This window comes from Actinia tenebrosa, unplaced genomic scaffold (assembly GCF_029948245.1).
Source record: "Actinia tenebrosa isolate PJP-AT-01 unplaced genomic scaffold, QUT_ActTen_1.0 PGA_scaffold5__44_contigs__length_20552954, whole genome shotgun sequence".
In the NCBI taxonomy this organism is placed as follows: domain Eukaryota; kingdom Metazoa; phylum Cnidaria; class Anthozoa; order Actiniaria; family Actiniidae; genus Actinia; species Actinia tenebrosa.
The window spans coordinates 7,079,650-7,098,161 of NW_028292582.1; the positions used below are offsets into that span (position 1 = coordinate 7,079,650).

At 35.1% G+C, this 18,512-nt stretch overlaps 1 protein-coding gene across 3 annotated transcripts in view; it reads right to left on the bottom strand.

Annotated features, from left to right (window-relative positions):
- Window positions 1–27: 27 nt before the first annotated feature.
- Window positions 28–18,512, bottom strand: part of LOC116289518 (uncharacterized) — a 46,649-nt gene continuing 28,164 nt past the window's right edge. Inside the window, exons 1-7 of one of the 3 annotated variants that reach the window (XM_089037939.1) lie at window positions 10,447–10,730; window positions 9,570–9,765; window positions 8,283–8,412; window positions 6,778–6,890; window positions 3,876–3,972; window positions 3,408–3,498; window positions 28–1,341 (exon numbers count right to left, since the gene is read on the bottom strand). In XM_089037939.1, coding sequence (XP_088894065.1) covers window positions 458–1,341; window positions 3,408–3,498; window positions 3,876–3,972; window positions 6,778–6,890; window positions 8,283–8,412; window positions 9,570–9,739 — 1,485 coding nt within the window. In that variant the 5' untranslated portion in view covers window positions 9,740–9,765; window positions 10,447–10,730 and the 3' untranslated portion in view covers window positions 28–457. Of the gene's footprint in view, window positions 1,342–3,407; window positions 3,499–3,875; window positions 3,973–6,777; window positions 6,891–8,282; window positions 8,413–9,569; window positions 9,766–10,446; window positions 10,731–17,186; window positions 17,284–18,512 lie in introns of those variants that run through there. The other 2 variants (XM_089037941.1, XM_089037942.1) reach the window with 2 other exon arrangements.

Here is an 18,512-nt window from a genome sequence, read left to right on the forward strand (position 1 = left end):
GCTTCTATTATTAGATCAATCAACATGGCGGCTTTTTCATTTTTATTTATATCTCAACGGATTTTGAGTCATGTGGTTGCACCCCAAGAATACAAATTTGTTCTCAGTTTATGATACAATGGAGCCGAGCTACACATGGAGAACAAAGATGCCATAACATCAGGAGATGTACACGTGATCAGTTAATAGCTCCAATAAAGGGTTTGCACCATCACGTGACAGCAGCCATGGAAGGAGCCACAACAATAGCCTTTTTCCCCTGGTAAACTGAATTATTTCTCATGTAAATCAGATTAGACTAGATTCAAATGTTCCTGCCTCCTGTCATGGATGCCATCACATGGTAGTGCCAAACCTCTAAATTGAGTGACATCATTTGATATTATAAATTATTGAATATAAATGGTCGCCATCAAATACGAAGAAAAAGGTTTATACAATTTCTCACGGTTCTAAATCACAAAGTTGACTCTAGACTGTGTTCTACTGGTTGCCTCTGTGACTGTACAGCGGGCTCACTAGGTTCTTCTTCACAGCATTGATCTTCAGGGTTAGACTGTACTGCAATAGGGTATGAAAGATCTTCATCGGATATGCGAGGGATAACATCAGCAATATGAGGGCTTTCCCCTCTCATATTACTATCAGCATGAATTGATACTGATACATGATCCTCGGGGACTGAAGCTTCACCATCGTGATCTGGAGCACCAACCTCAGGAACTGGAACCCCAACGTCGGGATCTGAAGCCACACTGCCGGGTTCTCTTGCCTCATCTTCGGGATCTGGAGCCCTATCGTCAGGATCTGGAGCCCCAATGTCAGGGACTGGAGCCTCACCGCCAATATCTGGAGCCTCACCGCCAAGATCTGGAGCCTCACCGCCAAGATCTGGAGCCTCACTGCCAATATCTGAAGCCTCACTGTCAAGATCTGGAGCCTCGTCGTCAAGATTTGGAGCCTCATCGTCGGCATTTGGAGCCTCAACTTCGTTATCCGAAGCATCAACGTCGTTATCTGAAACATAAACGTCGTTATCTGAAGCATCAACGTCGTTATCTGAAGCATCAACGTCGTTATCTGAAGCATCAACGTCGTTATCTGAAGCATCATCGTCGTTATCTGAAGCATCATCGTCGTTATCTGAAGCATCATCGTCGGGATCAGGAGCCTCAATGCCAGGATCTCGATTTTCTACAGCACGGTAACTGGGTCGATCAATGATGAGCGGTCTGTTATGTTCGTCACGTCTGTTTCTTCGACGGCAATAAAATGCAATGCCAACGACTATTAACACAAACCCCACGAATCCGCCAAGAACCTCCCCGACAATATCGTAGGCTGTTGAGTAAAAAAATTCAAAAATTATATTATATGTGGACTTATTCCCTCACCCAAATCCTTCTCAGCTTTCTCGCGAGAAACCGACGGCTCTGGTATACTGACACAAATCGACCATTAATTAATTTGATTGATTGAATTTTTTTTTTTTTTTTTTTTTTTCTCTTTGAATAATCATGTTTCACGTAGCATTCTCAACGGTTGAAATTTGAATAATTTTACCGTACACATCAGAGGGCCTCGATTACTTGCTTATTTTTCAGAAAGTTAGTCACAGACAAATAAACTGTTCCATAAAAAATTGATGTGTACATAAGCTTGATTGTTTGATTGCTGACCTTGAAGACTACCATAGTATGTTTCAGATAAGGAACTCCGTTTCTCCGGATCTGGTCAGATTACGCCAAAAAATAGATTTAAAAAATAATCACATGACGTCACTGTGCCTTCAGGGCGTGTCCGATGGTCACGAAATACACATGATTTAAAACCTCCATCTATCCCTACACTTAGTATAAACTCATATTTAGCCAAAGTATATCTGGTGCCGCGCAGTTTGCAATACAAGTAGAGGAGTGGCGCTTCAAAATTATTGTATCGAGCCACCTTAAATAAAGTCTTGTCAGCTTTTGTCTTGCCAAGGAGTAGCTTCACATTTTCCCTAGTTTCTGATGAGTATCTTCCTAGTACATCTATAGTAATATTATATTGCTTGATGGAATTATACAGCTTCTCATTAATCTCATATCGGTAACTGTCCAATTATTTTCTTAATCATATCCTTTTTGTAATTACTACGAAGTCCTGCAATCTGATTGGTTCAAAGGAGTGCGATTAATTTCCAAATCGCATCCTTTTGAGCTCTTAATCGCATCCTTTTGAGCTCTTAATCGCATCCTTTTGAGCTCTTAATCGCATCTTTTTGAAAGAAGCAATCACAGAACATGTACAGAATTGTTATATTCAGCCAATCAGAGAAGAGAATGATTAGCATTATTTATGAATATTTAAAGATTTGCTGATAAATCGTTTATCTTATACCAGGAAAAACCAGATTGATTCACTTCTTCTTCTACATTAAATTGATTATTCTGCACTCTTTATTGTGTCTCTTGTGTATGATTACAAAAAGATATGATATAATATAATATGATTAAGTGGTAACTGAACTTCGTGTCGTGCAATTTTGGTCCAAATTGCACTCCACTCAGTTCAATACCATCATTAATGAGACAGGTCTTGTTGATATGGGATTAATTAGGCAGCTATATAATTAATAGGGAATGGGATTTCATGCTCCCCAATCAAGAAATAATTAGACTCGAAAAATTCCACTGACTGCCAAATTGGACTCAGCCAACGGCCTCATCCAATTTTGTCAGTCCTCGGAATTTTCCTCGTCCAATTATTTCTTAATTGGACAGCATGGAGTCCTATTACATATACTTATTGTTGTTGTTGTTGTTGTTGTTGTTGTTATAATACGTCATGAGTAACCGTGGCCAACATGCCGTATGATTCGTTTCACTTATCTGTATCAAACGGTCAATTATATCAATCAAGGGTACAACTAAGGGCGACAACTTCCATACTTAGTGCCGCAAACTATTGAATAACAACACAGGCGCCTATTAAATTTCGTTTTTTAGAGGGTTTGGACTTTTGCTTTTCTTTTAGAATGGGGTTTGTTACAAAGATCCCTAAATTGACTGGAGAAAGGTATATGGGCGTTATTGGTTTTTAATCGCTCTCTTTTTATGTAATGTTTAATAAACGAGCAGGAGTGTTTTATCGGGTATAAAACACGAGGCGCAGCCGAGTGGTTTTAGACCCGATAAACCACGATCTGCGAGATTATTGAACGGCTTAGAAAACTTATGATGTTTGTTCTCATTGTGTACCGATTTTTTTACGAAATGAACCAAGTTTGATAGAGAAAATCCAAGTTAAAGTTTATGCAAATGAAGACGAATCTTTATCCGATATAAAATCACCTTCATGATCATGATTTCTATTGTGTTTTCTTCATGAATGATTAATGAGTTTTCTAAATATATTTCACATGCGTTTTTTGTGTGAAACAGGCGCTGTAGTGGCAGTAGGGTCATCATCAGAGCAGGCATCAGGACAGCAACATTTGTGTTCGAGTTGGAGAACCTGACAAAAAAAAAAGGGTGATGATTTTATTATTATTAATATTTATTATTTATTATTTATCTATTCATTTATTTATTTTCTACTGAATTAATTTCACTTAATTTCTATTGGGAGAGCGTCTAGTGGGCCGGGATGTGAAAGACAAAAAGATTTAAAATATATATATAAAAAAAAAAAAGAAAAGAAAAAGAAAAAGAAAAAGAAAAGGAAAAAAGAAAAAAGAGAAAAAGAGAAATGGAATTCAATTCCTCAATTTCTGGGAGGTTTACTGTGTGGCTACATAAAAATCTCTGATAATGCTTTGTTTGGATACTATCTTTGAGTGCATATTTCTGTTCCTTTCTCGACAGTTCAAGCTGTCTACAGATTATTATTACCGGATTGCTAGTGTCTTCTATGATTGAAAAATTTCCATCATCTACACCTTTTCTTGTCTGGTTGCACTTTAGAATAATTGTTGTTGTCCAGCCTTGACTGCAATATAGAAAATGTTTAAACTAAATGAAAACAAAATTTTCCATTTTATATTTTTGCCTCCGTTGTGAATTTTCTCACTTTCTCATTGGTCTAGATCCGCGGGGGAGATAGGAAAATACCAATAAATTACATCATCAAATCACGCGCTCGCTTGAAACCGAAAAGTCACCAGATAGCACAATTTGAATGAATCAGAAAATTAAAAATAATATCGGGGGAAAAACGTCAATTATTTTATATTCGAGATGAAGATAATGTCTCCCATAATAAAAACCATCAGTGAAATTGAATCGAAATGCACTACATTGTTATCTTTCCGGGAGTATACTCTCCCACTAAGGAATTTTACACACAACTCATCACCACCACTAGTTTTGTTCTTGGAAGATTTTTCGACAAAGTTTACCATGGCCGACATTTTTTCAAGCTTTGAATTCCTGCTTAATTTTACTTTAAAAAACCAAAGATAACTACAGACAATCCAACAAAACATCAGGTTTAGTGAAATTTACCTTGGATGTCTGTCATTGAAATCGAAATTTCGGAGATTTCCTAACTTTTTATGGACAAATGAACACGGCATATAAAGACAAACTAGAAAACTGCTTAAGAAAAGGTAAGCAAAACATAAGCTCAGTACTTTTACTTCTTTTACATGACAATGTTTGGTTATCCATATGAAGAGATTAGCTTTCTATTGAAGAACCTATTTTTACCGCAATGAAATTAAGAAAATTAAATAAATGATTTGGTATTAGAGAGGAAATTAGCTGGAGATCATAGCTGTCACCAAATGTGTCATCAGGTAAAAAATAGTTTTCTGATCCTAATTCTTCATTAGAATATTTTTATTCCTTTTATATAAGCCTTAACTACTTTTCGATAAGCTTTAAAACTTAAGCTGTAAGCACTAGATTTTAAGATTCGATTTAAATTCGGGTTTTTTTTTTTTGGTTCTTTTTTTTCATTTGTTTTCATGCGCGAGAAAAATACGGAAATCACGAAAAGTTTTCCGGCGAAAAAGAAAGTTTACATTCAATAAACCTTGTTAAGATACAACTGAGACAAAATAGAAAATAAAGCAAAATGCAATGCAAAATACAAAATGACTAATTTCTTTGTCAGTAAATTGGCATTTGTAAATGCTTTTGAATATTTTTTAGCTTTCTAAAGTGAAAGACAAGGTCTTTATATAATAACATATCTCAATAACATAAATTTATTAGCTCATTTGTATGATCATACTAGCTCGAACAGCTAATAAACAGTTGAATATTTGGTGTAAATTTATATTTCATTCAATAATTAAATAAATTACCTGTAGAAAGATATAAAATCATTGAATGAAAGTCTTTTTTGTTTTGCCGATGGCACCCGCGATGGGAGGCAAACAAAGCTGCATTTTTCTTGAACGAAAAACATACGATAGTTGGTTAAAAACAACCGAACTGTTAAAGAATTTGCAACCTAAATAAAGGACGAATATTTGTTGTAATATGCATATGCTCTCCGCGTTATATTTCCTCCAGCATTAAAATAAATTAAGCTTATCTATAAAAATATTAAACGTTTTGAGAGAAAGTCTTTGATTTGTCGATTCGTCGAAAACAATTCTTGTCAAAAAAATAATAATTAACGTTTGTTTATTTCAAAACACACACCTGAACTCTTGAAGAACACTTCTTGATCCTCCATCTTTGACTACATGAAATTTTTTTTTATTTCTTGGTCTATAACTAACAATTTTTTCTGTGCACTTTAGAGCCGCATTTGCGAGAAGTTTTACTTTACTATCAAGCGGGATTCCTGTGTTGTGTACACGGACGTACGGACGGACGGAAGTAACGTCAGCCAAGCCATGAAAAATCAACTCGATGGTTTACCATTTTTTCTTAAGGTAATTCCCTTATTTTGCACTGCGCATTTTTCTGCGCATGCAGCTAAAAGCATTGAACTAACAAAGTTTAGGCTTTTTTTTCTTTCGGAAACTAAATAAGAAACATTTTTTAAATCTTTTTTGAGTAGAGATCTTTATATGACTTGCCCCAGTCTCCACGCGGAAAGTGCATTCAGTTTTCGACTATTTTGAGATGTTTTTTTCAATATAAATCAAAAACAAGAATGGTGACCCCCTTTTTTATTTCAGATTTTTGATAAATGCGATGCTCGTCATTATATATCAAAAAATGAAGGAAAGTTTATTGGATAGATTTTGAAATATTTTCAGTGAATTCTGAATAAAATTCGTTTGAAGCATAACTACATTTGATTTGAAGCTATTTGATGGTTCAGGATTAATGGATTTTTTAGTTGAATTTTGCCCTATATGTGATAAACGGCGGGTAATCGTATCGTTCCTCGTAAAAATAAGGATTAATTTCACGTGTGTTTTCAAAGTTTTAGTATTCAGATTTAGTAGTCGCTTCACGACTCGGGCAATTTCAAAACTTTGAAAACACTCGTGAAATCAATCCTTAATTTTACTCGGCCCCATACGTTTACCTATACTAATGTCATCACAGAAGAAATTATGTCGTTAAACGTGCAGCCATCGTGACAAATATTTATTTATTTATTATGCAACAAAACCTTGACTTCACCTTTTCGAAAGTAGCTATGTGTAAGGTATTTACTCTAAAGTGTAAAGGCCTGTGCAAGAAATGGTTATGTCGATGACTGAGTTGAACGATAGCGCGAAAAAAGGTTTACGCTCGAAAGCAAGGGCTCAAATTTTAAACCGTCTTTCAGTGATCAGCCATCTTCATTAATGCAAACAAAACAAGAATATTATTCCTTACCTACCGTTTGGGTATTTTGAAAGTAAATTTCACTCCTTCTTTGAAACTTTGACATAGCATATCTTTTTCAAGGCCTAGATTGGTGAAACTTTGATCGAATGCATCCCATCGACAAATCTACAGCAGTACAACAAAATCAAGTGTTTGTATTTAAAAAGTTAATTTATGGGATGCTCAGGGGACAAGGTCTTTTCTTTAGACCACCTGGGTGTCACATACTACAATCTCGTACCCAGAGCCCGCTTTTCTTCTGGCCTGCGGCGAAAAACGAAGGCTCTGACATAATACATTTTTGGCGCAGGCGCAATTATCCTGAAGTGAAATATAATCAATGGAAATCATGTTTTAAATAACAGAATTCTGTGTTAAGTCTTTGAACGCATGCTCTCTTATACCAGAAGTCCAGGAAATCATGGTTTCAAAAAATGAATTATGCCAGAGCCCTCTTTCTTCGCAGCAAGCCAGAAGAGATGCAGGCTCTGTCTGGGTACGAGATCGCCCATGCTATTGATATTTAAACAGCGAAAATTAATATGTTCATTTATATATATCGGCAAAAAGCTCTATTGAGCGATAAACTGATAGCGCATTTGCAAGATAGTCATTTTACTACACTAACAAAATGCTTCGCAAATTTTCTTTCTTATTCAATTTTGTATTGTGTCATTAGAATCAACTGATATTCTAGAATAGTAGAACAATGGGTGCTAATGAGCTGAACAAAAGAAAGTGTGCAAGGGATTCTTGTAGTTTTAGTATATGATTCTTTAATGCAAGTTTCCTATTGTTGCTAACTGAAGAAAAGAAAGTGTGTAAGAGAATTTGGTAGTTGTAGTATATGGTGCTATAATTCAAGTGTCCTATTAGTGCTAATAAACGAAGCAAAATGTGCAAACGATACTGTTATTTGTAGTTAATTACACCATAATGGTAATATCCTGTTGGCGATGAAACTTTGAATAAGAAAACAAATCGCTATGCAATTAATGTAAAATTATGTCATCGTGTAAATAACCTAATTCGCCTTTTTCAATAAGCCTGAAGTGAGATGACGTTTTACCCCCGACTCTATACCATAATAGTTTTTAAAATTCTTTCATATTAAAATTTTTGATTCCTTAGAGAACACAGGAACAATAGTCATAATTAAAGAATAAAAGCAGTGTGAAAAGGATTATGGTCTAGAGACGGGGGTAAAACGTCATCTCGCTTCAGGCTTATTTCACCAAAGAAAGACGGAATTTCATGGGTTGCAAGCATTCCCAGAGTCAAAAGACAAAAATATGGCGACCATTGCGATGCCATTAACAATGCATGCTAATGAGAAATCTCAGTTAGTTTTGTTAAATTGCACATGCATGGCCGCGATGACGTAACGTGCAATCGTAGAATTAAAGATCTGGGACCTTATTGTGTACGGGATAGTGGAACTACAGTAGTACTCATATACTCCCCCATTTTGGGTCTCAAATTTCAGCTCCACGGTCCCATACATTACAAGATCGTTACCAGACTTCCTGAAGTTCGGAAAAGCGAATGTAGTTTTAACTTTACCGCCACGTCTTCACAGGGAGGTTCAATGGAGAATGGTATGCATGGATTATAAGCATAATTCCAGTTATTCTTTTCCCTCTGAAATCTTATGCAAAAAAGATGATGTAAGAAAAAGGATTCATAAATAGCTAGAAGATATCTAAATAGAACTGAAAACGTATTCGGTCAGAGATCTTACATCTAAGCCCAATGCATGACAATGCATGACCTTCGAAATAGAAATGTGATTTTTTCGTATTTTAGCAAGAAAACATAAAAGCACAACGATTCAGTCTCCTATCGCACATCTCAGATCTCGGACCGAGAACGTGAGTTGAATTTGTTTGATGTGTTGTTCTCTCCCTTGCTACGAGGGTTTTCAGTCCAGGTTCTTCGGTTTTAATGCAGTGGTAGTGCGTTTGAATGACAGTATCCATAATTAGTGCGTATAAGCGCTAGAACGACTAGATACTGATATAAAAATATTTTGTATAAGTAAAAGTTATCTATAAGAGTGTGGTTTTCATAAACTCGTGAAATGCATTTCAGCTTATTCGTATTTAGTGCTATATTACACTCTAATTCTCTAATTCTTCTATATTTATTTATTTTTTTGGCCATGGGTTTATGAAAACCACTCTATGTATCACTGTACTAGTAAAAAGAAACATATGAAATCATGGTACACATATATAAAACAAGACAGACAATGGACAGTTCTTGGAAATTTAGTCTGCATTTCATAGATATTTGCTGGTAGAGTGCATACCAATGATGTATCCGTGAAAAGTTTGTGTAAGAAATTGCACAGATTTGCACAAATTAGTAAGTTCAGTAAAGACCTGAGGAGACCGGAGACCTACAAATTTGGCACTAAGGGAGATATCATTATCTATCGGGGTGGTGGGCCACCAAATTTGCATTGAACCCTGTCAAGAAAATAGAGGCCCTTCCTTGAAAGGTAAAGAAAAAAAATGTATATCCCTTAAATAGGATATAGAAAATTATGACCCTCCCCAAAAATATATATACCAGAAATCCTGATGGAAAAAATATACTATTAACATTTCATTTTCTTAAGTCAAAAAATTGTCGCCCTCCCTACACCCATTATTTATAAAAAAAAACCCTCCCCAAACACACATTCTAAAAAACATGGCCCTCCCCACCAATTTATAATTTCATATATATTCTCATACACATTTACTAGATCGCTATTCCGCTTATCCACTTCGATATACGACTTCACGTTTGATATATTACCTTGGCCCACCGTCCAAACGTGCTAGTGACTTGAGATTGTAGTATTGTCCAGACATAAAACAGGAACAATTGTTTAAACTGAGGCCTGTTTTGCCATTTGATAGTGTCACGCTACTGACTAGGAGAAGAAACAACTTGATGGTAACATGAAATGTTACTGGTCTTGACATATTGAGTTTCCAAGCAAATGATGACTCTGTTTTTGCAGAAAAAAATTGAAATGAAGAAATAAAGACAATCGTTCATATAAAAGAGTTTGTCCAAGAAAAGATTGTTGTTTCTGTTTCTGTTTTATTTATTTATTTATTTTTTAGACTCAATATTTTTGAGCATTGTATCATAGCTTGTGACTGGGGAATCCCCTAATCAAAATCTTAAAGAATGATCATCACAAACAACAAATCTCTGCGTGCAAAATTAGAAGAACTCTGACTGAAAAACAAAGCGATATTCATAGTTTAAAACACAATGTATCATATTAGTTAATAATAAAAAAACTTATCGTAATAATAAAATTGCTTTTGCTTTTAATAACACGAGTACACGCTATGGCAAGCAAGTCATGAGCTCGTCCATTGTAATCCAATCATGGTAGTAATGAAGCCAACTATTCATTTTATTTAACCCATGATTTCAAGTGCATCGAGAACTGAGTTTTTATGCAAGAACTCTACCAGTATTGATCAGACAAATTGGATTGCCTTTAACGTTATGTTTGTGATAGCAAAAATCGAACAGTAGCGATGTTAGGAAAAGCTTTCCCTCATTTCCGGTTTTGTAAATTGTGATTTTTGTGACATATTGATGCAACAAAAAGGAAAAAAAAGAAACGGTTTTGATTGCTTAAAACGATTAAAATCTTAGCTGGTTTGCTTACCTTGTTTTTTTGGATGGTTTTATATTCACAGAACTCACCAATACTTTTAGTACCAGGATCGGAATTGCCTATCTATATTGAGCTTCAACTTGACCACAAAACAGGCTTTGACGAATTCCCTTAATTAAAACATTCCTTTAGAACCAACTCTACTAGGTCTACTGGCTTCTACGGGATTGCAGCTCTTTACGATAGATCTTTGTCGATTATTTAAAGAGCCAAGCTGTACGCGAGCAAACTGACAGGCACGTTTCTTGGAAATGTCGAGGTCAACGTCAAACTGTTGAATATGAGAGGACATGAATATGGGTACGAACCAAATAGGTCTATTACCAAATTGGAGTGTAGGGTAGTGGGGGTAGAAGCTAATTGCTTAAGTATGGAGAGGAGGGGTCACAAGCCAATTTGGGATTTTGTTCACTATAAAATTGAAAAGATGCATATAACATTTATTGTTATATTTTTTACTTTATAAAGGACACAACTTGTCACAGGTGCAACCTCATAACCATATGTGTTGAAATATAATGTATAAACTGAGTATCCTTTGTAATAAGAACAGTACAAAAAACTAACTAAAAACAGTACAAATCACAACTTTCTATACTATACTGTGGTAAAGTTATGCCACATTGATTGTCAGTCTTTTAGAAAACAAGCTATCATCATGATCACTTATCTTTGTTTTTATTACATAACATTAGGAGTTTTTCACGTGATCAGTTAATAGCTCCAATAAAGGCTTTGCACCATCACGTGACAGCAGCCATGACACGAGCCACAGCAATAGTCTTTTTTCCCTGGTAAAGTGAATTCTTTCTCCTGTAAATCAGATTAGACCAGATTCAAATATTTCTGCATCCTGTCATGGATGCCATCACGTGATGACGCCAAACCTTTAAATTGAGTGACATTATTTGGAAATCGTTAATTTTATTTAACAATTATTCGCCGAAGGCGAGGTGAATATCGGTGAAACGAAGTTGAGGTTATTATTCCCGATATTCACACTGAGCCTGAGGTGAATAATTTTTAAAGTATAAATACTCAGGCGATTCTTTCCAAAAAAAAAGAAAAAAAAAAAGAAAAGACACATTTTTTCCGGTACCAGCACAAGGAAGCAGCTGGCCGCCATCTTGGATTATCGTTGGATCTGATTATGAGGTGTTTAATAAACGAGCAGAAGTGTTTCATCAGGATTTAAAAACACGAGGCGTAGCCGAGTGTTTTTAGACCTGACAAAACACGATCTGCGATTTTATTGAACGGCTTAAAAAACTCATAATGTATGTTCTCATATTGTACTGAATTCTTTACGAAATGAACCAAGTTTGATAGCGAAAATCCAAGTTAAAGTTTATGCAAATGAAGCCGAATCTACAGTCGCGGGACAGATGTATTCGTCACTCTCGAGAGGGCGGAATTTACTGAATTTTTTCTCCCTCGCCACTTTGAACTTAATTTTTGCAATGCAATGCATTTTTCCTCTTTATAATTTTGGACATTTTGAGCAGTGTGAACGGTGGCATTATCAGGTTTTCAGCTGATCCACTACTTTCCTTCTTCTTTAGAATGCTTGTTATGGTTGTTCTTGGAATGTCGAGCAATCTTGATAGTTCAGCTTTGTTTTTGATGGTTTCTGACAAGGACACAATCAATTCTTTCGCTTCTGTTGTCAGTTCGGCGCCTTTACGAAACATGGCCGTAAACAAACGGAGTGTTCTCAAAAACTAGCCCTCAAACCAAGTATTATTGCAGACCAAAGTCAAGTTTCTTATTTGATTGATTGATTGATTGATTGATTGATTGATTGATTGATCGATCGATCGATCGATCGATCGATCGATTGATTGATTGATTGATTGATTGATTGATTGATTGATTGATTGATTGATTGATTGATTGATTGATTGATTGATTGATTGATTGATTGATTGATTGATTGATTGATTGATTGATTGATTGATTGATTGATTGATTGATCAGGCTTTAACCACATAAACAATTAGTGGTATGGTCCGTACAACAGAGCATGACTCCAAATAAAGTACGGCCACAATATGATCACAAAATAAGTGGAATAAAATTACAAATGGCGTATGCTATGATGACGGATATAATAGTTGATAGTGTGATAATAATGATAATGACTGAAAAATTAGTGAACTTATAATCAACTTGATGTAAATAAGAAAAAGATATGAGAATAAAATCATATGATATATTGAGACATATCATAATGATATGCTAAGTAAAGTTCAGTAGCAACATAATGGTTTGATAGTAATGTCATTCCTAGTACAGCATTTAGGGCAGATTGATTTCCATGTCTTATAAGTGTCTATGCAGTAAGTGTCCAACAATCGATGAAACGGCAAACAGCTGGAAAAAGCTCAAGTGAAGTTTTTTTGTTTCTACGACGTCTTTTAAATCAAAAACTTTCTTCAGGGTTTTTATCTGTTGTCTCTTTTAGTAGTAACGATTTTCCCGCCTAAAATGACGGCACGCGTTGTATTTTCGTACATTTTCGCGCTCTTTTTCAAAGCTTGGGAGAGAAATTTTATCACGCAACGTAAAAAGTGACGAATATATATGTCCCGCGACTGTATATCAGATATAAAACCTCCTCATGTTCATGATTTCTATTGTGTTTCCTTCATGAATTATTAATAAGTTTTTTAACGTGTGATAATCTGAGTTTCTCGCCCAATCAGCGCGAGAGATTTTCAAAAATCCCCTGTGTATTTATGCTAATTATAAATTATTGAATATAAATGTTCGACATCAAATACGAGGAAAAAGGTTTACACGATTTCTCACGGTTCTAAATCACAAAGATGACTCAAGACTGTGTTCTACTGGTTCCCTTTGTGTATGTACAGGTTCAATAGGTATTTCTTCACCGCTCTGATCTTCAGGGTTAGAATGTACTTCAATAGGATGTGAAAGATTTTCATCGGGTATGCGAGGGATAACAGCACGGCCGTAACGGAGTTGATCAATGATGAGCGGTCTGTATTGTTCGTCACGTCTGTTTCTTCGACGGCAATAAGATGTAATGCCAACGACTATTAACAGAAAACCCAAGAATCCTCCAAGGACCCCCCCAACAATAGCGTAGTTTCTCGAGTAATCTGAAAAATTCAAAAATGATATTACATATGGACTTATTCGAGCACCCCAATCCTTCTCAGCTTTCTCGCGAGAAAACCGAAGGCTCTGATAACACACAAATCGACGGTTAATTTGATTGGTTTATTTATTTATTTATTTTTTGCATAATCATGTTTCCGGTTCGTAGATTTTACAATAAATGACTGAATGGCAAATATACTAACAAATATACAGCTTAAGAGTAAATTTTATCAAGGCATATTTTAATTCACGAGCAGATGTAACTTCTGCTCGAAAATTAAGAGAAATTCAGGCTTTTTTACCTACAGCTAGGTCGGTTATACTACACGTAACACACGGAGGGTCTCGATTACTTGCTTATTTTTTAAGATGTTAGTCACAGACAAACTGTCTCATGAATAAAAACTGTTGAAAACATAAGCTTGATTGTTTTTCTTGTCAAGAAGAAGAGGTTTGAATTTATACCACAAGCCAGAATATGTGGAGCATGCGCATGTCTAACGACCTAAAATCTTGGTCTCAGTCAAGTTTTTTAGATTGCGCGTTAGATTAGATATATTAGTCTTTTTAAGGGCTGAGGGAAAAAACTGGGTCAAGTTTATGAGGGGTGGTTTCCGCCAAAACGTGGATGTGTATTTAATGTACAATATTATGTTTCTTTGCTGTCTTTTTCTTTTCGCTAATGCTAGTTGACTTTGAAAGAATTCACTCAACGTCATTAAGGCATGGCTCTCAGATGAAAAACTGATTAGCTATATCATAGCCAGTTTTCTACGAATCTTCCCCAAACTTGGCAAGTTAATGTCCTTTGTGAAAAGAAGGAACCTTAGAGCCTTGGTTACCATGGAAACTAAGTCACGTGACCACAAGGCCGCCATCTTGGATTTTTAAACAAGCCGTTTGTAAACGTACCGAAACATCTTTAAAAGTCATGAAAATGCAGATTACTATTCATATTTACAATGCCTATATGGATCTAATTGGATATCTTGGAAATTATTTTAAGTTTAATTTTTAGAATATTTTCTATTTTTTCCAAAAAAATTTTAAAAAATTCTAAAAATTAAACTTAATATAATTTCCAAGATATCCAATTAGATCCATATAGGTATTGCAAATATCAAAAGGAATATGGATTTTCAGGACTTTTGAAGTAGTTTCAATGCGATTACAAACGATTTTTTAAAAATTCAAGATGGCGGCCTTGTGGTCACGTGACCTGGTTTCCATGGTAACAGATATGCGGTAATTGCTCGCCTTGAAGAATTACTACTACGAGCCAAATTTGGGAAAGATTCATAGTAAACTGTCAAAGATATGAATAAATAGCTGATTTTCCATCACTTCCTCAAAAGAGCCATGCCTTAATGGTGCTGAGCAATTTGGCACAATTCACTTGTTCATATTCCTTTAAAATCACTTTGGAATTTTGTCACATTTTCTTCTTTCGTATTTCTCCGAATTGCGATTCTGTATTCATATGAATACAAGGGAATAGCATTCTCGGGCACAGACCCTACTCATTTGTCTAATCTAGGAAAATGAGTAAGGTCTGGTAAAGAGGATGTGAGCACAACAAAATGGCCGACACTGATAGTCAGAATGTAATGATTTGTCAAGGTACTAGAAATTATATTTTGAAAATATTGCGTACGATTGAGAGAGGTAACCTAGACTCTGACCATCTTGATCTTATAATCTTTCATATACACTGGATAATTGGAGCCTTTTCTAGATATTCGAATGCTACATATACAAGTTCTAATGATTTTAATTCACATGTTGTCACTCTTCGCCAAGCCAAAAACATTATTGACCAAACTTCATCATAATCCAAACTCAAATAAACTTTCCTGTTTCTCACTCACGAATACAAAATCGTAAATTCGGATAAACACGAAAGAAGAAAATGTAACAAAATTCCAAAGTGATTTTTACGGAATATGAACAAGGGAATTGTGCCGAATTGAATTCTTTCAAAGTCAACTAGCATTAGCGAAAAGAAAAAGACAGCAAGTAAACATAATAATGAACATTAAAATACACATCCACATTTTGGCGGAAACCATCCCTCATACAAGTTGGCATCTTGGGGCTGTCAATTATATTTCTCGTATTTCCAACATGGCGGTGGCGGTGACGGTGGCGGTGGCGGTAGCGTAATTAATAATTAGTGTTAGTGTTAGTGTCAGTGTCAGCATTAGCATTAGCATTAGCATTAGCATTAGCATTAGCATTAGCATTAGCATTAGCATTAGCATTAGCATTAGCATTAGCATTAGCATTAGCATTAGCATTAGCATTAGCATTAGCATTAGCATTAGCATTAGCATTAGCATTAGCATTAGCATTAGCATTAGCATTAGCATTAGCATTAGCATTAGCATTAGCATTAGCATTAGCATAGCATAGCATTAGCATTAGCATTAGCATTAGCTTTAGCATTAGCTTTAGCATTAGCATTAGCATTAGCATTAGCATTAGCATTAGCATTAGCTTAGCATTAGCATTAGCATTAGCATTAGCATTAGCATTAGCATTAGCATTAGCATTAGCATTAGCATTAGCATTAGCATTAGTAATATTGTTGTTGTTGTTGTTGTTGTGGTTATAAGACGTCATGGGTAACCGCGACCAACATGCTATGATTATTTACTTATCTGTATCAAACGGTTCAGAATTATATCAATCAAGGGTACAACTAAGGGGGACAACATCCATACCTAGGGCTACAATCTATTGAATAACAACATACACGCCTATTTTACTTCGTTTCCTCGACGTCTTGGACTTTTGCCTTTCTTTTAGAATGAGGTTTTTACTAAGATTCCTAAATTGACTGTAGGCAAGGAAAGAAATATGAGCGTTATTGGTTCTTAAATGGTTCATCGTTAGTGAATCCATTTAACTCCTATCCATAGACTCATCCAAAACGATTGATTCCCTCCCTTGCTTTATATATTTCACATACCCTTTTTGTTTGAAGCAGACGCTTGAGAAAGAGTATGCCGAAAATGCGCTGGAGTAGCACCAGTAGAATGCGCTGGAGTAGCAGTAGGGTCACCATCAGAGCAGGCATCAGGACAGCAACATTTGTGTTCGAGTTGGAAAACCTGACAGAAAAAAGCGTGATAATTAAATTTTTAAACTGATTTAATGTCATTTCATTTCTATTGGGAGAGCGTCTAGCGGGACCAGAATGACCAAATAGAAAAAAGAGCAAAATGGAATCTCAGGGGCGGATACAGGATTTTAAAAAGGGGGGTGGATAATTTTTAAAAAGTTATTTTGAGCCTTTTTTTTATAGTACAAAGGCAAAAAATGATTAAATTATAACCTACAGTGTACTGCATACTTGTGAATGCAGCTAAATTTTGACTCTTGACATATTTTGTAATTAGATGCAATCATATTCTTCTATTTTCCTAAAAATATTCACTTTTACTTTAAAAAGGTGGGTGGAAATTCGCCCAATCCACCCCCCTGTATCCGCCCCTGAATTTAATTCCTCAATTTCTTGGGGGTTACTGTGTGGCTGCATAAAAATCTCTATACTTCTGTTCCTTTCTTCTTGAAAGTTCAAGCTGTCTGCAGATTATTATTACCGGATTGCTAGTGTCTTCTATGATTGAAAAATTTCCATCATCAACACCTTTTCTTGTCTGGTTGCACTTTAGAATAATTGTTGTTGTCCAGCCTTGACTGCAATATAGAAAATGTTTAAACTAAATGAAAACAAAATTTTCCATTTTATATTTTTGCCTCCGTTGTGAATTTTCTCACTTTCTCATTGGTCTAGATCCGCGGGGGGGATAGGAAAATACCAATAAATTACATCATCAAATCACGCGCTCGCTTGAAACCGAAAAGTCACCAGATAGCACAATTTGAATGAATCAGAAAGTTAAAAATAATATCGGGGGAAAAACGTCAATTATTTTATATTCGAGATGAAGATAATGTCTCCCATAATAAAAACCATCAGTGAAATTGAATCGAAATGCACTACATTGTTATCTTTCCGGGAGTATACTCTCCCACTAAGGAATTTTACACACAACTCATCACCACCACTAGTTTTGTTCTTGGAAGATTTTTCGACAAAGTTTACCATGGCCGACATTTTTTCAAGCTTTGAATTCCTGCTTAATTTTACTTTAAAAAACCAAAGATAACTACAGACAATCCAACAAAACATCAGGTTTAGTGAAATTTACCTTGGATGTCTGTCATTGAAATCGAAATTTCGGAGATTTCCTAACTTTTTATGGACAAATGAACACGGCATATAAAGACAAACTAGAAAACTGCTTAAGAAAAGGTAAGCAAAACATAAGCTCAGTACTTTTACTTCTTTTACATGACAATGTTTGGTTATCCATATGAAGAGATTAGCTTTCTATTGAAGAACCTATTTTTACCGCAATGAAATTAAGAAAATTAAATAAATGATTTGGTATTAGAGAGGAAATTAGCTGGAGATCATAGCTGTCACCAAATGTGTCATCAGGTAAAAAATAGTTTTCTGATCCTAATTCTTCATTAGAATATTTTTATTCCTTTTATATAAGCCTTAACTACTTTTCGATAAGCTTTAAAACTTAAGCTGTAAGCACTAGATTTTAAGATTCGATTTAAATTCGGGTTTTTTTTTTTTGGTTCTTTTTTTTCATTTGTTTTCATGCGCGAGAAAAATACGGAAATCACGAAAAGTTTTCCGGCGAAAAAGAAAGTTTACATTCAATAAACCTTGTTAAGATACAACTGAGACAAAATAGAAAATAAAGCAAAATGCAATGCAAAATACAAAATGACTAATTTCTTTGTCAGTAAATTGGCATTTGTAAATGCTTTTGAATATTTTTTAGCTTTCTAAAGTGAAAGACAAGGTCTTTATATAATAACATATCTCAATAACATAAATTTATTAG